We start from the raw sequence: 24,131 nt of genomic DNA on the forward strand, positions 1-24,131 counted from the left end.
CTATGGGCTCCCGGCAGAAATTATTGGATTTCCAGCTTTCTGGCCAAACAGAGCATCATGGTCGTCATTAACGAAGCATGTTCCCACTTCAAACCGGTGAACGTTCCCACAGGAACCGACACAGTTTGTTCTGCATATCAATGAAAGATTGCAACTTAAGATAGCACTGGGTATATATATACTCTTTACACTGGCCGTGCTAATATTTCTCGGTACCGTAACAAACATGAAACTCTGGTCCCGTAGATTCTCGGCCTCCGACTTAAGCTAGTCCAAAGGAAAGGGATTCGAATGTAGAGACGTAGAGATTTGGGGTCTCTCTGCATCTTCTACTTCATTTACCATGGAGAGTGTCCAGAGTTATTCGGATTAATATCTTTAATACCCGTATCACCACGACGTTCGTTGTTCCAGACAGGCAGTTTTTGCTGCGCACCACCACTATGAGAAATCAGCTACCCACTGAAATATTTCCGAACCAATTCTTAAAAGGCCGGCACCGCACTAGCGAGCCTTCTAGCAGTGTAAGTGTTCATGGGTTAATAATCATTTAACATGAGTTGAGCATCGTGCCCGGTTGCCTCCTGTTCCCTAAAAAAACGCTCTTAAATAGAGGTTGTAAGGTTTCACAATTTTCAATAAATATTTTTATTTCCGCTTACCGCTAACACAATAAACCTAACATTTTTATGAGCCACGTAAGAAAATGTATTTTTTTAGATGTGGTCATAAAGTTCGCGCGGTTTTATCGTAGTAGTACTTAAAATTGTACATTAAACTTAGCAACAGAACTTGCATTTAAAATTAACACTTTTAGTTACTAAGTCAAGACTTAGCGTTTTAAAATGCTAACATATTAATTAACCTACATACTGTACAACTATGTTTGGGTAAAACACAATTTTATTGATAAATATATTTCGTTCTAACATATCATATTCTTCCTTCAGTTACCATCATTAGTAATTAAGTCAAAAAGCATTTCGACGAGTTCAGTTTTCTAATATTTGGAGAATGTTGAATAAAATCTCCAAACGGAATTTCTTATTTATTTAGCCTTTTTCCTTCAAAAAGTTCTATTATTCGCATCACGGCTCTCACAGAAGGCTTTATTGAAACTAATTCCGTGAATAACGGCCGTCTTAGATAACTAATAATCTAAAATATAAATCTTTGGTAATTTTATGTATAAATGTAGGAAATGTTACAAAACAAAAAAGGTAAAAATAAGACAAAGATGGAAATGGACGGTTTTTTTGCTGAGCTGAGCAGTTTTTAAAATTATACTTGGTGTAAAATCTGTATTCTTTGAAAAATATATTAGATGGGGTGGTTCGGTCTACAGTAAAAAGTAAACAGCTAGCAACTCAAAGAAATATGAAAACGATTTCCCTTTCAGTTGCCAAACCCCTTCATCAGACATTACCATTCACACGAAAAAGTTAAAGCAACATCGTATTTTTATTTAATTGAAAAGGTATGTACTGTAAATTAATAACTGTATTTTTATGTATTTTAACCTACAGTTTCTTACTTCCTGATATCTAAGTAGCGCAAAACTTCCAGCTTAGTAAAAACAACGGCGACTTAGTACAAAAAAGTAATCTCAGCGCAGCTTAATTACCGGTTAAGCTAATGAGGGCTGGCGCAGAGTGAATGCTCAAGTGAAGAAAAATTCTTTTGCAAAGTGTTGCTTATTATGATTACGTCCGCTGTCAATTGTAAGAAGCTCTTAGGACGGTAATATTTGTAGCACGTCAGCATAAAGACAAGAAAATATTAAAGGGATTACTATATAGGCTACATATAAGCTGTCAAATTGTGATGATACTATTACGTACAACGTTCTTAAGGTTTCTTTTGTAAACGCAAAAAATACAAGAGACAAGATTATTCAAAATATGCTAATGTAATTTAAAAATCCATATCTGACACGCCGTGAAGGTACAGTTTTGTTCAACTATTTACAATGCCAAGGATTACATATTCAGATTGCCCTGTAGGTAAAACACACAGCAATTAGCAGCAATATTCCAGAGGTTGCTCTTCGTAGCTGTGCAAATAGAGCGATGTTAAAGATTTAAGGTTGCTTTTAGTGTAGCTATGATCTGTTATGATATGTTGATCATATACATTCTACATTGGAACTATTTGAATATTGTGTGATGATTTAAAATACCACCGATCACGTCATCGTAAATGTACTGAAATATCTCATCTCGTTTGAACTCCAACCCACACTTGAGGCCTTTGACCGGAGGCTCCAGACTGTGTCTACGCCAAAGGCTTTTACATACTTTTATCACACGTCCAATAAAATAAAAGCTGCAAATCATATTCCCTTCAACAATAACCCCCTAATTCCGGGAACTCGCAGCGTAATCCCCAACTGTCCGGATGTGAACCACATTGTCATATTAAACCTACAACTTTTGAGATCCTGATACCTCACTCTGATAACATTGAATTAAAGAAAAATCTATGTATTTAATTTATTATATATATTCTTTTATTTCTTAGCTGACGATTTTAGACCGGCTTGAAAGTATATACATCTTCGAATGTAAAGAAATCATCATTTAAACTGCTGTAGTTTGTAAAATTCCTAAATTACTTCAGGATGTTCAGTTGATTACCCTTACAAAGCCACTTTAATTACCTTAACGTTTCTGGGACCTTAGTACATGAATCAATCAAAGTTCAGCGAAGTTCGCGGTTAAAATTGTTTAACATCGCCAAATTTTGTTTGAACAAAATGAAACTCCGTTAAATTAATTTGCTACAAATTGTGTTTTTGTTTATTTTAAAAACGTTCTAAAGTAAACAAAGTATTGGTATTATTTACTGACTTTGGTGAAACCCGTATCCGCCGAATAAATTTACGCATTCCCATTTGGCGCAAAGCAAAGAGAGAATCTTTCAATCTGCGAGGATTTAAGTAACGCTTGCGTAATACCATATTTTTTTATATTTGTTTTACGTTTTCGAAAGGATTTTGCCTTGTATCATGCATATAAATAAAATACAAATAAAAAAAAATCTTATTAATTAACGAACATGAACTTTTTCAGCCAAATCTACGCAGGCAAAGCCACGAGAAAAGTTCATATAATATAATAATAATATAAGTCATGTGTTTGAAAAATCGGTGACCTGATGTAGCATATCGGGTACCCACGGGATATCTACTTTACTACGCCAGATAGAAAAACGTTATTTACCGTAAAAGAATGAATAATAAATAAATCATATACCTCAAACGGATCTATTTCGTAGGATAATAAAAAGGATTATAAACTTCAAAGAAGTTTTGTTGTTGTATTTCCTAAGATTTTTAATAACATAATCGTTTGTATGAAAGTTCTGACGCAAACCAAATACAAAGACTTTATATCAAATTTTGTTCAGAAATCTTTTGATAAGTTAAAATAATTCACTGGAAAGATATTTTGCTAGAACTAAGAGCGTTAGAGATGCAAATCAGGGTACAAGTTAGTTAAAGTATAACATTATTAGGCCTCATCCATGTTAAACACCCACTTGACATAGATATTCCATTTGCTGAGAGCGACCTTCTCTTTGCATTTCTTTTTATCTCAACTTTTTTTCCTCATAAATATTCTCTTCTGGGCTTCTTTATTGCAACTCTTTTTAAAGCAGTATTACGACTACATTAAATCTAACGTACCATCTCAATATATTTACATAGAAATTACAACTTTATTTGATTAGACTGTTTTTATCAAAATGGTGTTTACAACAGTCCTTAATTGTAACCAATGATTTTTGTTGATACCTATTGAATGCAGTTTGCTAGTGCTCTGGAAAACTGTTTTTTTTTTCTTTTAATCACTTACTTTTACGAAAACAAACTGAAACGTTATTTACAAGTCTCAGATAAAATTAGTTTAATTAGTTCAAGTAAAGAGTGTACATATTTTTTTAAATATTATCATTAAAGTGTTTCGATATATATATAAAGAACATTATTTATATATTGGGATAAACTTACCGTAATATTATTATTTCTTTTATATTTCTTAATAACAAACATTTGTCATTGAGTAAAAACTAAAACGTGTTTGAGATACCTTTACAATTTTAAATTTTCCTTGAGGAAATAGTTAATTCTCTTAGGAAATTGGTTTTTAATACTCTTTTTACGTGAAAACCCCGCATCTGAATGTCTGATGATCGTTTGCTAAGCGAATAAATTTGAATCTCTCAGACCTCTTTAATACATATAATGAATGAAACATAATGATTATATTTATGTGAAATAAATATTGTGCATCGCTAGGGAATATTATAAATTAGAGAATGTTCAATCAAAATCATTCTAATAAAGCAAATAGCTCCGAGACAGAGCTATTAACTCCAACTGTTAACAGACAAGTAGGTAATTTTAGTTATAGCAGCAGTTTCATTAGTGAGGTACGCCAACTCTTGTGTTTTATTTCTCAAAGTGCTTGTGTAAAATATGTTTCTCTCTCGTGGGCTTTTTTATGGATACTTTAGTTTTTCTTGAATAGAGATGTTCGGTAATCGACAAATCCGGTAGTTTATGGCAATGAATGTAACTACTGTACTTTTATATATATATTTTTTAATTTATAAAACTTAATGTTTTCACGTATTTAATTATTAGCATACCTGATCATTTCTCTAGCACCAATGTTATGTAACAAAATTATCTTCAAATTATGTTCTGTTAGCATACAAATGAGAACGACTGACAGCTGACGGAATATCTCTATGTTAGAGAAGTTTCGTGGAATAATTCAATATGGAAATGTCGGCATATTGCTGAATTTTGCTACTTCATGGACTGTATTTAGTTTTGCCTTCAGATGTTAAGTTCATTTGCTCAAATCAACACAATTATTTAAATATTATAAACGTAATAATAGAGGTTGCCGTTTAAATTTTGATGTACATATGTGTTAGTTATTACCTAATAAAAACCTTTGTAACCGAGGTTCAAGAGTTTCCGCTAGAAGTTTAAATCCGTAAATTAATGAACGAAATATATTTAGCAAGTCAATATTTTCGAGCCTTCATCTACAGTCCCCATTGTTTACAAATGAAATAACAAAAGACTTAGTTACGACATTAAATCAATTATCTTCAGATTTCTATCGTCAACCCAGTTAATAAAATGTATCCTTAATTTAAACTAATTTTACATCAGTGTAATTTGTGTAAAAGTGAAAATAAGAAAATATTTCGAGTGCATCTATTTCACAAATTACTATAACAGAGCACTTGACACCGTGTATATACATCAAGCACCAAATCTCCCTTTTTTAATCGAAGTAAAAGCACACAGAGGCCGGATAAAAATAAGCCGTAAAAATAACGCGCAGAAATCGAAGGCCGCTACTTGACCCAACTAAGTAAAAGGTTCGAGGAAATTGACAATGTCTCAACTTATAGTGTTACATGCGAGGATTAAGAGAAAAGGTAGGAATGGTGCTTAAATAAACATTTGTTAATATAACAGCAACATTAGAACAATACCAAGCGAAGGAGTTTTAATTGGACACATGCCACATTTTCGAACACTTAAATCCTTACCACAGACGGCAAACGAACTATAGTTTTTTTGGATGCCATTGGCATTTGGCAACTGTCAAAACATTTCTAAATTACGCGGGAAACATTGGAGGGCTGTTGAGTCGCAACAGTTTCGAAGCGAAAATGGAGGCGTTTGAAAAGTACCACCTCGCGTCGCGGCCTACGTACTACTGAAAGCGTGCAGGCGACACGACTTGGATTGAGCAATTATTATTATTTATTAATTTGTCTATTAAACTTACATACAAACCCTTTGACTCTTAGGTCTCGGTGGCCAGATAAGTGATACAAAACTATACGATTGTGAAATTGTATTTATAATTTGTCAATTTATTTAAATGTCCAAATCAAAATAATATTATTTATTTTTACTGAAAAAATATTTTTTCCTTGCATTTAAAGTCACCTGAATCTCAATGGGGCATGGGGCAGATATTGCCCATTGTATTTCAAACCATTATTATTTCGACAAAATCCAACCGGCGACGCCTTTAAAACAACACTGATAATGCAATTGGTACTGAAATAAATGTCAGTCACGATAAAAGCCCAACCATTCAAACAGATACAAGTAATAAATATTTTATAGGCTAAGTGAGTTTATTTAATGCTGTATCAGAATATGAGCAATAAATATCGGTACTGTTTAAGATGTCATAAAGGCCATCCTATCTATAGGTGTTGAAGAATAAACATTTACTATCACTTCACTGGCTGCTTACCCTAGAACCATGTATTTTAGTACATACTCCTGACATACGAAGAAATTAAAAAGTTGAATATACGATGGAGGAAGAATATAAGTACGAATATTCGTAAAACTTATCATCAGCCCTGCGATTCTGTAACTCACTTTTCGAACTCACACAGCGGTTTTCGCATTCTGAAAAGGTAGTAGTTTATTGTATATTAGAATGCCAAATCATAAAATGACTGCTTCACGACTGATTTCAGAGCGACCGCCGATGCGAAAACCGCTGTGTGAGCTCGAAAAGTGAGTTACAGAATCGCAGGGCTGTTCCTATATGCTGTTCGGTAACCAAAAGGATTTTAATAAAATAAATATTTTTGGTAAATTCAAAACCAGAGGTCGACCAAAGGACCTTTTACATGCGCAATAAACTGAACCGATATCTGAAACCTAAAAGCTCAGTTACTTGCTTATAAACAAATGGTCCAAGACACCCTAACAATCTGACGCCACTTAATGATTAATCCAGTAAACTAATTTAATCATCTTATAAAATAAATGACAATAAAATAGTGCATGTAAGGATGGTATAACGTTTAGGTAAACCGTCACATATAGAATCGAAACAAGAGATCTCAGAGGGACAGTAATCACATTAGTGCTACTAATGGAGGTTGTACGTGTCCCGACTGCTGAGAGGACATTAGGTTTAATCGTTGTATTTCAGCAAATTAACTTGTCTACTATATGACAAGTGTTTCGTTTCCCTATTGTGGTGATTGGTGTAATTCCTAACATTTATGAATCTTGCTTTGCTAGAGACGTGTATTCAAATTACGCCGAGCACCAACTGATTTTAGACGACCTAGCATTAATTGTCTTTAAAAAAATAACAAATGAAATACAAAGCTAAAGGTTATAAACTCGGGTTGTATCGACAGTAGTTTTTAATTTTTGTTTAATATTTATGATCCTTTTCTACTGTGAGGCGTCAAATATCCAGCGTAACATTAGGTTTTCTTGTAAGCCTTGACTTACACCACTTAAAACCTTTGCGCTATTCAATTAAGTAGAAATAAATCTCGCTTGCATGATGTTTACGTATATAAGTTCATAAAGCCACCCGACGACGAGCTTCACTCCGGGCCACCGCATGCAACTCTATGAATCGCAAATTCGGCCCCACATGGAATACTGTTCTCACCTCTGGGCGGGAGCTCCCCAGTACCAGCTCCTCCAATCACTTTCCGTGCGGCTTGATCCCTTGGCGTTGCGTAGAGATGTGGAGTCTCTCTGCATCTTCTACCGCACTTAACCATGGAGAGTGCTCAGAGGAGTGGTTCGGTCTAATACTTGCAGCTGAGTTTCATTATCAGACGTCAAGGCAAAATAAAAAAATACCATCCGTATAACCTCGACGTCCGTCGTTCCATAACTGAGCGTTTCCTGAGGCAGTTTTTGCCGTACACCACCACTTTGTGGAACCAGCAGCCTACTGAAGTACTTCCGATTCGACTTAGGGTCCTTCCAAAAAAGAGCGTACCAATTCTTGAAAGGCCGGTAACGCACTTGCGAGTATCACTTAACATCAGGTGAGCCTCCTGCCCGTTTGCCTCCTATTACATAAAAAAAGATACCATTCTAGCACAGCATCTTGTATTAGAAAAGGATGTAGATACTGTGTTTACGCGTGCTATAAATTAATATTTTACTAATTTTTATTTATTTTCTATAACTTTTATACAGCTATGCCTCAAAAACAACTGCATTCTTGTTTATTGAACGAAGAAAGTTCTTAAACAGAAAAATACATCTTCATTAGAATTAAGCTGTTTCACTGTAAATGCTTTAGATTTGATCATGATACACCGTCTAGACTCTGAGTTTTAGTTATAAAATCAAAGCGCATCAGTGAAAAGTTTGGTCCGTTAACTCGTTATTGGATAAAATAATATTGTTTCGAAAGAGTTTGGGTGAAAAACAAGATATAAATCAATAACGGTTGGTCACCCGCGGGAAAACCTCGAATATCGTTAATCTTTTTTCAGCTGAATCAAATGAAAGTTTCGATATTATTATAAGAATGGTTTATGTCTAATTTATTTAAAGATAAAGATTTTTTTTATGTTATTTACAAACAAATCAAAATATAAATTTGCATGTATACCTACCAAACCATTCAAAACATAGAAATATAAAACGTGCAAAATACAGACTTTTATATTTTCAATATTAAGTAATCAATTTTAATGTAAAACTTTCATCGGTTGGATAGATTCCAGTGTTGTTGTATTGGTAATTTTCGCGCCGCCAAATTTATTGGCTAAGGCTGACCATCAAAGCCACACTCGTTTGCATAACGAGGACGCTACATCCCCTAATTGAATTGTGCACTAGTTAATGTTACCCATGGCCCAAATTAGTATAGATTGTGTTAAAAATAAATTGAGTTATAATTGTGTTATAATCTAAATAAATATGCAAAATATTAAGATTATTTAATCGTAAGACTAGTCAATATTTCAAAACAGTTTAAAACAAACTGTTCTAATTTTTTAGTAAAATATGAATTCACCTGTTTTTAAAAAGCGTTAAGCATAGTCAGCATTATCCATAAAACAGAAATAATTTTGCTACCAGTAGGAAAATCAAGCGGTAAAGTAACTCAATTTCACTTTTACTCAATTTTGATGAAACTCGTTTAAGAACCAAGCAGCGTAAAGCTTTGCCTTAACGTAGTTTGTTGTGGCCATAGTTCGACCGCTAACAACTAGATGGCGCTGCAACAATTTTTAAAGGAATTCTACGGGCGTATGGCGTAGCACTAGTTATTTTCAAAGTTACGAAAAACATCAAAAATATATCATGAAATGAATTCGTAATTACAGATTCGTAGTGACGAAACATTGACTCAACAGTCTTGTTAGGAGCGCCCCCCTTTACCTTGAGGTCGTGCATTCAAAACGCAAGTTGCGAAAGTCGAAAAGAAATCTCAGGACAAAACCAAATTGAGTAGTGCCACTGATTTTATATAATATTGAATTTTAAATTAACATTTCGTTAGTGTGAATAAAATTTATTTTTCGTAGCCTATTTACAAACATGTTTTTTGTCAGCTTCATAATTACATCTATAAGGATCCTCATAAAAACAATATCTTCGTATCGAATCACTTCGTACTATCATTAAAATCTTGAAAATTTGTTAATATTGTTAAACAGCCTAACGATATTAAAGATAATCTAATAACTAGATAGGTATCCATGATGATGGCGAAATGCGGCCTTTATGAATATGTATTTAAAAAATATTTATTATTTCAGAGTCAAAGGCTCAATCAAAAGAACAAATTTTCAACGTCGGTAGCACTAAGTGAAGTTACGCGTCTAGTATTTTTGAGAAGGACATATATTTTATTTTGAATATTATGTAATGTAAATGAACGAAAAATATACTCTTTTATCTAAGACATTTTTTATAGTGTTCTGTTGTGATTTCTGTCATTATAAAGGCACATTCCATAGTATGGACGATACAGATAGGTACCTAATATCGTGCAAAGCAATCGAACAGGAACGATTCCTAATGAGTTTCACACATCATTGAGTTTCGCCGAATGGAGAATTATTACAGGGCAGTTCGGATTACCGTACGGATAATCATGTCTTAAATATATTTGAAATACATATATGTATATGAAACGAATACTCCGATAATCGTAAATCAGTATTAAAAAGACAGTTACGTTCCTTTTTAGTTAAATTGTGTTAAATTTATTTTTAAAAGAAATTTTTTTTATGTCATATGTTTCATCTTTTTTATTTCTGCCAAATAATGACTCTATCGTACGAATGGCCTAAGCATTAGCCAGCCAGTTTATTAAATGTTGTAACAAACGCTACGGCTGAATAGTGAACATCTTTCTTTACCCGCTACTTAAACGGCTAGGCTGTTAATTGAACGGCAAATTAAGCTATTAGGCTGCGACATAAATATGTAGATGGAAAAGGCCAGAACAGTGTCTTCGGTAAGCAAGACTTTTCCACTATTTAGAAATTCCTAAAACAGTTACTCTTTAGAATAACTTGACATATTTGATGGAATTCATATTTATATTGCTTAAAACAGCTTATATAACAATTCTAAAGACATGTAAATAAGTAATAAAAAAATATTGCGCAGACCGTAACCCTTATCTCAATTATTTATTAAGGATAGGACAAGAAAAATGTTTTATTGCAATTGTTTACTTGCTACATTGTATGTGTATAAAATTTGTGATGTCGTATTTTCTTGTACAATTTTAGGCATACACGTTGTTTAAAACTTATATAAATAAATAGAAATTAAAAGCAAGAATAAACTTTGTCTAATGATTTAAGTTTAAGCGTCGTTTACGAGTTCCAAACCCTGGGATAGAGTTATTAATTAAAGTGAAGCTTTCTGTCATCATAATTACATTTTGCAACATAATGTTCAGAACTATGTTAAAGTTAGTCGCACCTACGTGGAGTTTTGACAACAATTTCGCTCGTTCCACAATATGCTATGCAAAACCACTTACTACTCCCCTATAAGGCGTCATTTTGGTTTCATTGTTTGAATCAGCGTTGTATTTAGGATAAATATAACAAATGGGAACTACATAATAATAACTGTATGTTGCAGAAATTTAGTCGTTTTAAGATCGAAATTACTTATTCGTATTGAATCGTCGACGACCAGTCACTTTCCGTGCGGCTTGATCCCTTGGCGTTGCGTAGAGATGTGGGGTCTCTCTGCATCTTTTACCGCATTTACCATGGAGAGTGTTCAGAGGAGTTGTTCGGTCTAATACCTGCAGCTGAGTTTCATCATCGGACGTCAAGGCAAAATACAAAATACCATCCGTATCACCTCGAAGTCCGAGATATATATAAAAAAAATATATATATAAAAGAATATATCGAAATACATGTTTTACTAAATAATACAATTGACATGCAGATAAATAAACACCAGATGTTTCGTAATGTTTATCGGTAAGAATAGGGTTGATGTATGCAGCTCGCAAGCAATATAGAATGTAGTTGAAATATTGTTGTATAAATAACATTGTGCTTGTAGCGGTCTACAGAAGGTGGTTTTGGGATTGTCTCGGCTGAATTGAGGCTTACATTCATCTCATACAACAAAGTACAAGCTACCCCAGTTGTACCCCAGAGATAGCTTCTCTAGCCGCACACAACTTGTGTTGTTGTTGAAATTGTTAGTATTGGAATACAAATTACACGTCTACAAAACAAGTGCTTTTAAACAGAGTTATAGCGGTACAGTAGCAAATTTAAGGGTTGTTATTGTAAAGATTAACTTTTCCTTCCAGAAATTCTGTTTCGTTAATTTTCACTTTTAGATTTATTTCTTTGTATATGTAAAATATTATAGAGTTTTTGGAGGTCTATAGTAGCTCCAAATCGTTCGAATAATGTATTGTAATAGATACATTACGCGTGTCCACTTTAATTTGGCCAAAGTTGATGAAGCATTTAAACAGATATAAATACCCTATAGCTCTAGCATCTGTATCGTGTAACGAACTTCTTCGCATGGAATTAAAAAGTTATATCAAGTCGGGAAAGTGATCCTCTACAAAATAACGTCAAAGTTTGTTCGTTAAAATAACCAATTTGCGAGTACTCAACATAAACACGATTCTCAATTTACAAAGTTCAATAAACTGTAGTGTACTTATGCAGGTGTTTCGTTCGAAACATTTAAATTATATAATAATAGCATTATCTACAAAGGATGTTAGGTACAACAGAAATAAGTTTATTCGATCGATCACTTTATGAATAAAAATGATTAGGAAACATATTATGTCTGAGGTCAATAAATAAATCTTCAAAAAATCTATAATAATACGAAAAGGCGAAATTACCTGCAATAAATTGTACAATAATCCCTAACACGATAGAATATTGCTCCCACGTGTTTATTAACAGCTATTTGTTAGGTAGTAATTAAGATTTTATGGAGCCGTTGAAGCGAGCGTAATTTGTTAATTTCATTATACCATAGTTGTTTGTTCTACTATTCGCTCTCTTCGGGCTACATATATACAACCATTGAAACTAATTTTTACAATTTTAAGTTTATTAATAATGAATAAACTTGAAATTTGTAAGTAATATAGGTTTTAAAGTACTGCGTGCACACAAATACTTATCTAAATTGATAAAAAAAGCAGTACTCGACTCTGACCACGGCAAATCTCTCGTTTTGGCACTGAGACTTTATAAATTCCATTAGAAGCACGGCCCACTGATTGAGGGCTTACAGAGTTGAGCAGAGATTAGTAGAATCGTCTCTTTTTTGTTTGGGTTCATAAAAAATATATTTTACTTAGTAAAGGGATCTTTTTAATTCAGCCACCAATTAGATACGTAACCTTTTTAACCCTCGACATAATTAAGATTTCATTGAAATGGATTTAACAATCATTTTTTGAGTCTCGTATAATCGTAAATGTCGATTCTGTACATCTTTCTATTGTTGTTTTTTTATTCAGATTCTTTTTGTAGTTTATCGCCTATAAATCGTGATAGAACCCATGATATTTCTATTATCTTCTTCAATAGTTTAATGTAGTTGTGGACGAAATCGAGGAAAGTATACTAAACTATCTTAAAATGCTTAATCATTATAAAAATTCAAATCTACTTCTTTATTGAACGGTAAAAGCACAGGAAGCGGAACGTAGTCTTAAAAAGTGTTTAAAGTTAACGACGCAATTAGCGCCGTTATAGCTCCTTAACGCGGTTTTTACTTCAGTCAATGACCATCTCTATAGTAAAACTCCACATGTATTTGATACAATATAGTAAGTTTTTGTGCGAATATGTATATTTTATAAATTCGTGTCGTAATCCTGGAATTGCTTTGAAAAATTGTCCTCAAATCAAATCTACTTCAAGAGCCCTCGCTTATTAGCTTTATATAGTAACGGAAATTTAACAAATATTGACTGCACCTTAATTACAGCAGTCGTCAAAAACATAAGTGCCCTCAGGTTTTCCTTAAAGCGCAAGGAAACTGCAATAAGGTAGCTTCATACTATAAAGCTAAAAGTTGCAAGGTTAATAATATAACTATTAAGTAGAATGTTAATATGTAGTTGTACTGAAACGCCACATAACTAATTACTGAGTTATATTCACCGCCACTTTGTCAAGAGACCACAGACTCTGGTTAATACTATGTTGCTCTCACTTCCGTATCCGTATTTGCCCCGTTTGATATTACAATACAAAAGGACATTACGTCATTCCCAGCATAAAAACCCAGCAATTGCATTGAATTGAAGTCAAAAGCTATCAGTTTTATATCTAGAAATGAAATGTAAAGATCAACAAGATATTGAAAAAAAAGGTTCTTGGTGACAATATTACTGAACTGTAGCGGACGCCTCGTAAAACTAAGAACGCTACGATATCTATAAAGTCCAACTTTATTACTAGACTTCGAAATAGAGGCGTTAGCGATTTCACTAGTCAGACATTTTTTTTTTTTTTTTTTTTTTTTTTTTTAAAGACAATTCACACCAATTGACCTAGTCCCATGCTAAGCTGGTGAAGCTTGTGTTATGGGTACTAGGCAACGGATATACATACATATTATAGATAGATAGACATATAAATACATATTTAAACACCCAAGACCTAAGCACAACACCAAATGCTCATCACATCGATGTTTGTCTCAGCCGGGGATCGAACCCGGGACCCATGGATTCGTAGTCAGGGGTACTAACCACAAGACCAATGAGTCGTCACATACATCGATTAGTAGCAATTAACGAAGTAGACAAATCTGGTCAACTAAATTATTACTCAAAAACATCATGCGGCAACTCATTATTTTGAATTGGAGGAAGATCAAACAATTAAGAAGTATATTAAAAAAAAAACACATGACATGAGAACCTACGAATCAGGCGCAGCGCTAACCAGATCCATGCAACTTCCTCTCAATCGAATAACCGAGCAGTTTTTGTATCAAAGAGGTGACAGGCGTCCGCGGTTACACATAAAACAATGTAAATTTTTAAAAAGGAATTAGGTAGGAATATAATGAAACGAAAAAGGAAAATCAATAATTCAGAATGAAAGGTTGCTAAAACGACTCGACGAAATGTCTCCACGGCAACAGGCAGAGAAATATATACATATCTAAAAGAAAATTCGCCAAACCCCGTTTTATAATAAAGCTGATCCTCAGTAGTAGTTTAGCTCTAGTCGTGTAAGCAAAAGCTGACCTGGCTCATATGAGATTACTTCACTTTGGTTTTGATGAAAGACGATGTTTACTTCGCTATTAGCTTATGCCGCGAATCAAAAGCAATAAGGACGATATATTGCGGATACTTTAAACGATATTGTATTATTTTTACGACATTCGAGTACACTTCCGTCACCTTGTACATTTATAAAATGAACTCGTTTGTTTTACGCCTGTACCTATACTTCATTTAGAACCTATTTCTCAGCATGGAGTAGGTATTTTGATAATGTGTGCTAATAGTTGCAGCATAAATCTAAAGTAACTAGATCTATCAACGTACATATTAGCCCATATCGTCCTGAAATGCGTGGTAATTCTGTCAAGTAGGTGATTGGTCCCATAAATCACAAAGTGTCATCCCAGCTGAGGCTAATAGGGTTACAAAGTAAACTTCAGTCCTCTTCCATTAATCACGTCGGTATATTAAAACAGACTCGAGAAATGTTAGATGTGTTAGCATACTTTTTAAATATTTAAAAAAATATTAATATTCAGCCTCCGTTGATGGATCGAACTCAGAACCATCGGGTTATACATGCGGTTACCATGCCGCAGCCATGGAGGCGGTCCCAAGAATCTTTTTACTCAATGGATAATCATCATGAAAATAGTCGTAGTGTAATAAGGGCCCCATAAAGTATTTATTTTAATCATTAATTAATTCCTAAACAACGTTTTAGAAAATATTTTTACGCCTCAAGAAGAATGTTTCCCTTTAAAGAGATTTCCTCGAAAGAACCTGTTTTGGCGAAAAAGCAGATAATTAATTTATCAGCTTTTAATGAAAAACAAGTCAGCTTTTGCCGAATAATATAATTATTTATAGCATTTAAGAGTTTTAGCCTTGGTTCGTGATTAATAATCAATACGAATTAGCGTTTTTTTTTTTAGAAAACAAATTAGAATGCTTACAACATAAGTAGTTAATAATAATAACGTATCTAAAGTACAAAACCAACTTTCAAAATGTATAATAGCTATAGCGAATAAATATATTACTAAGTAATAGGGAGGGTTATTCGTGCCTCAATTTATTCTGAATAGCTTTTCTATTCATAACGGTGTCGATATTGGACAATAACTAAGGTAAACGGGATGAGGAGAGATATTTATTAAAATATAGGTATATAGTTTTTTAAAAGAGACTTTTAAAAGTATTTTTTTTTACTAAAATAAAATAAAGAATACAAAATAACTTTATTATTACCCTAGTAAAAAGTAAGCGAATTTAAATTATCAATTTGAGGTGCTCAAGTAATCTCATAACTCCTCCATTCTTGGCGAACCCTTTAAGGTCTCCGCAGTGAGGCTATGGAATTCACTTCCTGTCCCTATTCGCTTAGCTCCTTCTCTATCTTCCTTTAAATTTCTTCTGTACAAACATTACCTGTCCACGTCGTATCCCTAACTTTCGTACTAACTGATGTGAAACTGATCTAAAATTATCGTGATTCATGTGCACTTTTTATTTTTCATGTATCCTTTATTAGTTTAGTTTGTTTTTTGTCCCTGTTTAGTTTTTTTTTTCTTAATAACTACTAATACTTCCTGCCTACCTTATCTAATTTAATACATTTATTTTTCTTTTCTTACAGTAGTTGCCTGGTAGAGATCGCTCGAAAGCGATAAGGCCGCCAGTTGCCCTTCTTTTCATTTAATTATGTTCAATTTTTATGTTTTAGTGCAACGAAGTGTTACAAAAAATAAATAATATAAAATAAAAAATAACCGTGCTCAATTAACTATTAAGTGTCATTACGAATTCAACACTCACTTGTTGGTTTCGAAAATATAAAAGGAATTCTTATTTCGGGAGGCTTTTTATAGAACGGTACCGAATTGAATATCGGAGGCGAGAGTGCTAATAAATGTAATTTATTATAATCAGAAGAAAGCGGGATTGGCTTCCTCCGAGGCGAATGGAAATCTGGAGGCCGGTGACTGGGAATCCTAATGACCTGGGTTTTTAACCTCAAAGTGCCAAAACGTGTTTAGCCATCGTTTATTTATGTCAATGTCACTAAGGCAAATTTATAGAGGGTTAAATCAAGTATCAAGATATTTGTAAGCTCTACCGTTTTCATAGTTTTAATTGATTTAGTCTAGAAATAGAAAATATCATGGAAATCCAGATTTCGTCCTTTGGCAACGCAGCTTGTTTGATTAACTGCATTTTTACGTAACAATAGCATTTATATGACTCCAGGACAATGTGATAGCGACCGCGACTCTGATGAATTACCAATAAAAGCTTCCTCGAAGATATTAATAGCATCCGTTGGAAATAATTAATCCCCCAGTGAATTGTATTGAAACCTGAATGCCTAAGAGTTTGAAGCTGTTTTATGTCTTGATAAATATGTCCTTTTCGTTTTTTTATTGGAAGTTAAATAGACATTTGTTATTACTTATTTTGTCAAAGATTTGTGGTGGCGAGAATTAAGTAGGTACTCACAATAGACACATATGATGAAGAATTGCTAATTTGTCGCACGGTTAAGTTTAAACAGCCACTAACGTTGAAATGACTTAGCTAAAGTAAGAACATTGTGTGGTGCCGCGCCAAAAGTTGTGTTAATTTGAACTTTCCAAATACAATGAAGCTCGCGATAAGCGCTTTAAAAACTCCTTGGAAATGAGCTTCCACGAGCTTCGCTTTTCAAACTCTTTTTAACTAAATAGAAATGTTTAATGCGTTGTTATTTTGAATGGTCACTGTACTTAATTGATGTTGAAAATTAAAGACACAAAATAATACAAATTATGGTTTTTATTTACGAATTGCATATATAGTGATATGAGTTAAGAAAATTAATCATACATTATGGTTCTTTGGGAGCAAAGCACTCATTTTGTGATGTAAATTCAGATCATAAAAGAAACAAAAAGAAAATGCTATATTTTTGAGAAACGTATTATGACATATTATTTTCCACATTTTTTTTTTCTTAAAAATCTATTATTGACTATTATTATTATGTATGTTAGTCTACTAAGTTCTCGTATTTCTTTACTAAGAATCTTCTCCATTCCGTAGTCGTACGCTCACCGTGCACCATGGGTTTGTAAAACTTTACTAACGTATTATAGAAATAGTAAAACAGAAAATACCGTAACTTGCATCTTACAAAACATAAAGGAAAAATCTATTAAGACTCCGTTTTCTTCCTATTTTTATTTTTTTAATCGTATGCCCACCGCAAACATTTTCAATCTCATTATCGTAAGTAATGCGTTTTCCTTGCTTTGAATTTAATTTTATTATAAGGTGTTCCTGAAACTGAAAACGAGAAAATAAAATGAAAATGTCATATTCAACGTCTTGCATTGGAGTACCTACACGTTTGCAATGCAACTTGCGAGATATAGAAACAAAAGGAAAATGCTAAAAATACCCTTCACTTTATATTTCAAATGTACCCGAGAGTTTTCCACGGTACAATGTGATCAACAATTTATTTGTAAGCTATGACGAACATCTGTCTGTCATTTATTGAATAACATAATGTGTGTCCATTTGTGGAAATAATTATACAATCGTCATACAAATCTTATTATAAATTATGTTTTTCACTGATAAAGGTATAAATCTAAATCATAATGCTCTTTAAAACCGAAGCTTAAACTGAAGTTGCTCGTAGCTTAGCTGAATTCTGATGGACCATACTATCGAAGATCAAGGAATCAAATCAAGGAATTCTAGATACTCAAAGAGAGTTTAAATACTTTTTATAAAACCAATTCCCTTTTTTAATCTCAATCTTTGTATACGTCATTAGTCTCCAGAACACTGCAGCATATTAGTTAAATATTTATGTAGTATTACATTCTATAAATTGTAAATATAACTCTAATATCTATATTGTACCGAAGGCATGTTACGATGTCGGGAACAATTTTACGAGCGGGTTCGAGTGATACAACTATCTCCATCTTTATTAACAATTGTCGCGAAATTCACAAACACATCGGCAGTTTTAGTCACAATTCTATAAAGTTCTTGCCGTGGCCGCAGCTGGGCGACACATCAAATTTCGAGTGATAAGGGACAGTTTAATTGTTGAACAGGGCTTCTAAGTGGACTGTTCCCAACGGAATGTTCTGGCTTTTATAAACATTTGTCGTTACTTACTTACACTTGTAACTGCGAGGTTTATTATGGTTTTGTTGGTCCAGTATCTTCTATGACCCATTTTTTGCATCTGCTGCAGAATCAGTTCATTTAGTCAGGTCATGGAGGCGAGAGAGTACCGGTGGATTGCACATATTCCTTCGCCTGCATAACCTTACTACCTGAACGTGTAGTTCTTCATCACCTTCTTCATTTGTAATCATAACTGTAGCTTCATATTTCACATATAATATGAAATGAATATAATACAACATAATATATAATAATTAATAGTTTACTTTCTATATATTTATACATTATATAAATTATTTTTATCTTTCAACAATAAATTACAAATATAAAATTCTACCTTAAAATTACATTAATACTTTTGTCCTGATTTGCATAGAAAATTGTAAAATTACAATAATGACCTAATTTGTTTCGTTATTAATGTCATTAGCGATGTTTCTCGGAATCACAGAATCTATTAGAATTAAGAAAAAGTCATGTCCTTTAATGTAAGACGTCGTAAAAATCTCATTTAGGTGGTGTCCGGAATTCCCGAGGCGGACTTAATGAAAATAACTCCACACGTCACAGTCAGAACGAATAAATGGCTCGGTGGATGGCCAATCTCTTCCGCATAATATTGCAATCAACACCGAGTGTTTTGCTGTTTTACTGACAGCTTTATTTTTTTATGGAAAAGCTTAAGGAATACATTGTATATCGTTAAGTAGATTTTTATTCGGTATGATTTTTATTTTTCACATAAACAAAAATCTTTCTACTTCTAGATTAGGTTAAGATTTAGTTATGATTAGTATTTATGCATTTATTATTATTTTTACAGAATAACATAATAAAATCGTATTATTTTACATTAGAAAACCGCTGAGGTTTGTATAAATGTAACCATAGCAGGCTTGTTTAGGAACGCGATAAATGCATATAAAAAAAGTTTTTCAACTTTTCATGTGGGTTAAAGTTAGGCTATCTAACAACTGACTGGGTACTCTATTTATTAGCCGCAGTAGCAAATACCTCAACGTTCTCTCGCCATATATGTTTGCTCTCGAAGTCCAGAGCCGAACTTGCGTTACCGCTCGGGTCGGTACCTGTACGTCATGCTCAACTCATTTTTTATATCATATCGAAAAATTGCTCAACTAGAAGAGATTTATTTTCTTTTTCTATTAGGTATGGTCAGTATTTTGCAGTGTTTTCAAACTCCTCTTTCCTTATATTTACATATATGAGTCGAGGATTATTATCGAGCGCGTTATTAAGTGAAAGTTTGGTTTTAAATGGGATACGCTTTTTGAGTATTGTTATTTGTGCAAAAAACTGTCTTAGCTTATCACAGACGTTATATGTTGATTCCAATGCATGTTTTTGTCGATAATTATACCTAGATATTTATGCTTGAAAACTATTTATATAGAAGGGCACACGGTTGACATGCGTGTTCGTGGGCCACAAAAGCTACACCAGAGGCTTCTTTGATAAAATTGGATTGTATAATAAGCAGTTTTGTCTTTTTAATATTAAGTACTAGTTTAGCATCGTGGCACCACTTTAGTATGTTGTTAAATCGGAAGGTAGTCGTTCAATAGCTTTATGAGGGTCCCTATCTCCAACTAGCAAACACGTGTCACATATTTCATAATTAATATATTTAATATTACGACGAAAATTTAATATTACTTTCGGCTGAATAAGCTTTCTCAAGGAAAACATATTCAAATAAAATATCCTTCAATGACAAGCGCATTTGCAAGCCTAACAAGAGAGAGTTCACATCTTGTACTAACAAAAGCCAGTTCGTAGCTCACATTTGCAAAGGGCGTCTTATTTCACACCTTACGATCATATTCACCTCATATTCACATATTCCGCATATTAACAAAACTTTCAAGTACGAACACAAAGGATCTCAGTAACACTCGTAAACATGGATCACTTCAATTCATTTTTAAATCATGTGATATGAAACAATAGATTCCACTTAACCTTATACAACATTTTAATGTAACCCACAGTTCTATCATCAGAACACCAGTAGAGAAGCAACACCATAGCAACAGTGTTTCATAAAATGGTTCTCCTATAATTCAATTGTTAAATATCAATCAAAATTAGAACCAAGACTAACTTTATTTGAAAGTAAGAACACCTTATCTAATGTGCTGCAGTTGCATACCACATATAGACGGAGACCCGTAGCAAAGTTTGTTCTGCACTCACCAACCCGCGACCGAACTAATACTACTGATGGTTCAGATTGGTTCTAGATACAACTGACCTATCAAAGTAATGATTCTTGCCTTCTTGATTTACGGTCTATTTTTAATTGGTTAATAATTGGTTTTTAATTTCCATTTGGAAACAATACAAAGAATTATATTCTTTCACTAAATTGTTGAAGAAAATGATAAGTACAAAACAATTTAAATTTAAGCTTTTTGTGATTTTCTAGTTACTTTAAAGTTAATTTAACGGAGTTGAGAAACCAATATTATGAAAATTGATTGATGTTATGACTTGCGGTGCTAGATTTTCTGGATATAGAATTTCAGTAGGTGGCCGATAGTGATTAATTTGAAGCGTAACAGAGGAAGTTGCGAAGTAATTAATCACAGGTTATACAACGCTGCAGCCTTCTACCGAAGTATGATAGATTAAATCGATATAGATAAAAATGTGATCTATATTCCACAAATGTTAATCTATGAAAATACTTTTATTTACATAAAAAGTGTGAAGTTTAAGTGTAAAAGTATGGAACCTCAATAGCGCAAACAATCGAAGTATCAAGGAGACACGATATCTTGAACCGTCCAGTTACTCAACCCAACTGGACGTGTTGACCTGGATATTCAATAAAACTTTCATATTACTTTGATACTTTGTACTGGGAGCCTAAGTGAGTTTGCGAGTGGAGGTTATGCAACACTGTTTGGAGAACGTTCGGAATGCCACTTCAATCTTTTCTCGATTTATAAATTGGTCTTGAAAACTTTTAAGTATTTATTTAGAAATGAAGAGTTAATAGACCATTTTTATTAGAGTCATTAAGGTGATCGCCCTTCGGTGTCCGGAACATATATTTGGATCTGAGGCTGTTCCTTTAGTAACCTTTACCGCAAGATCATTAATACAAACTAATGTTAGCACATTACAATTCAACTCTGTACTCGCTCATAAAGAGACTCACTCCTGACGAAATCACATACCTGAACGTTTTATTTTGGTTTACAACAGAGTTCCGTAGTTCGTAACTGTCTCTTTGAGTGCGAACAAGAGTTGGCGGAAATTCTTAGAATGTAATTACATTGCTCTGTTTTATTTCGTGGCCACTTCGTTAGCTTTATGGAATCTTTATTGTCGCTTCCTTTTTCGTTAAGGTAATTTTTACTATAAAACATACATGATGTTATAAAGTACTTATATTTATTTTTTATGTTAAGAAAATTTATTGAATCACTCAGGCTCCATTTTCGTTGTTGAAACTAATCGAAATGATAAACATCCATCACCAAATAGAATAAAAATTCTGAGCTGTCAATAACTAATAATGTAGTTACTGTCGTATACAAATATAGTTCGCGCATTAGGCTATCGTTCAAAGTTTACCATTTATTATTAAAGTATACATGAGCAAAGTTACTAACACAATAGAATATATTATTGAAGTTATTGATTGTATCAATGCTCGTAGTAAATGTTTGCTAACAATATGATTTGTTAAATCAGCGCGGTTTAATTAAATGATAGTAATTCTGATTTCTACGTGTGTCGAATGTAAACGCGTGCACTATACCGGTTCATATCAAGAGAAGTTCGTGGTTTTAATTGTAATGGGAAACACGATTATTGTTCTCAAACGTCACTTAAAATAAAATTATTATGAATTATAGACACAAATAAAAGAATACCCTGAATATTGTAAGGAAATTGACACAAAAGCTATTCAATTAGTTTTGCCACTTCGAAATTATGAAAAGACACAAAGACTGGCTCACCTTTTAAAATTGCTCAATTTTAAGTTTTCTTAAAAGTTTATTGTATTTATTTGTTTACTTTGTTACCATATAAAAAGCAGGTCTAATAAGTTATAAGGCAATTATGCGCACCACCACTATGTGAAATCAGCTGCCCACTGAAGTATTTCCGAACCAATTCGACTTAGGGTTCTCCAAAAAAAGAGAAACGCACTTGCGAGCCTTCTGGCAATGTGAGTGTTCAGGGTTGGCGGTATCACTTAACATCAGATGAGCCTGCTCGTTTGCCTATTACATAAAAAAGGCCTTATCGCTAACAAACGATTTCTTCCAGGGAATTCCAGTATGGAAAATTAAAAAATTAATTTCCAAAAACCCCCAGGCCAAGGTAGAATAGCTTAGTAGCTATAATTTACCTGCGGAGTAAAAGGTGTCTGCATAGGGTTGCACGCAGGTGGCGCCGCGGTGCTCCCATAGTGTTGCTGGTAGGATGACGTCAGGATCTTCTTATGGGCAGACGCATGCGCACGGTATGCACTGACACTTAACTTCATATTTTACACTTGATTGATGCTCATGGCATTTATTAGTTTTGGTTTTAGGCTGAGTATTTAGGTATTAACTATCACATTGTTCTAATAATTCTAATTATATTCGTTCACATACAGTACTTACGAAACAATATTGTATTTTTTTCTGTTAACATAATGTCTTCACAACCTTCTTCAGCACACTCGCACCTGAAACAGGAAAATTAATATCATTTCAAATGAATAAAATATTAAAAATTATACTTCCATGATTATTTGTGTTAAGATAAAAAGCCTAAAAAAGAGATGGAAACTATGTATATATATATTTTTTTTTAAACGTTTTTATACGTTATGGCATTTTTTTATCTATTTAAAGCATAACGATGCCAATATGGATATTAACGTAACAGTACAAGGATAATGTAAAAAATTAAGTAACCCATTTTTCCATACAAATATTGAGGTAAAATGAGTTAATAAAATTAACACCCTTGCAAATTCATTCATAAAAATGAAAAAAATAATAATAAATTGTCATTGGAATCTACCCATTATATTTTTACTACATACAATGTGTTGTTTGTTTGGCTTAACAGATTTAATTCAAATTTTGAAAATCGTTTAAGATCGTTAAGCTTTTGTGCGTTATCATGGCAACGGGATTACCTACGAAACAGATTGTATAAAATATTAAAAAAAAAGGTTTAGATAAGAAGCTTTAGATTCGTTTTTTCTTCGCCTTTAACATCGTGCTTGGCTTAGGCCAAAATTAAACACATGTTATACATATATTTATTTTAATATACGCACTTATACAATATACAATACAATACGTAATTATATACAATTATATAATTAACCCTAATTCAATTCTACTCAATTATATCTTA

General features: G+C 33.1%; 1 protein-coding gene across 5 annotated transcripts in view; it reads right to left on the bottom strand.

Moving 5' to 3' along the window:
- The window catches only part of LOC125053968, a 103,550-nt gene that overhangs the window by 31,539 nt on the left and 47,880 nt on the right, over nt 1-24,131 (bottom strand). For 3 of the 5 annotated variants that reach the window (XM_047655606.1, XM_047655607.1, XM_047655605.1), the window contains exon 2: nt 23,125-23,448. In XM_047655606.1, the coding sequence (XP_047511562.1) occupies nt 23,125-23,262 (138 nt within the window). In that variant the 5' untranslated portion in view covers nt 23,263-23,448. Of the gene's footprint in view, nt 1-5,577; nt 5,733-23,124; nt 23,449-24,131 lie in introns of those variants that run through there. The other 2 variants (XM_047655609.1, XM_047655608.1) reach the window with 2 other exon arrangements.

This window comes from Pieris napi, chromosome 11 (assembly GCF_905475465.1).
Source record: "Pieris napi chromosome 11, ilPieNapi1.2, whole genome shotgun sequence".
Classification (NCBI taxonomy): Eukaryota; Metazoa; Arthropoda; class Insecta; order Lepidoptera; family Pieridae; genus Pieris; species Pieris napi.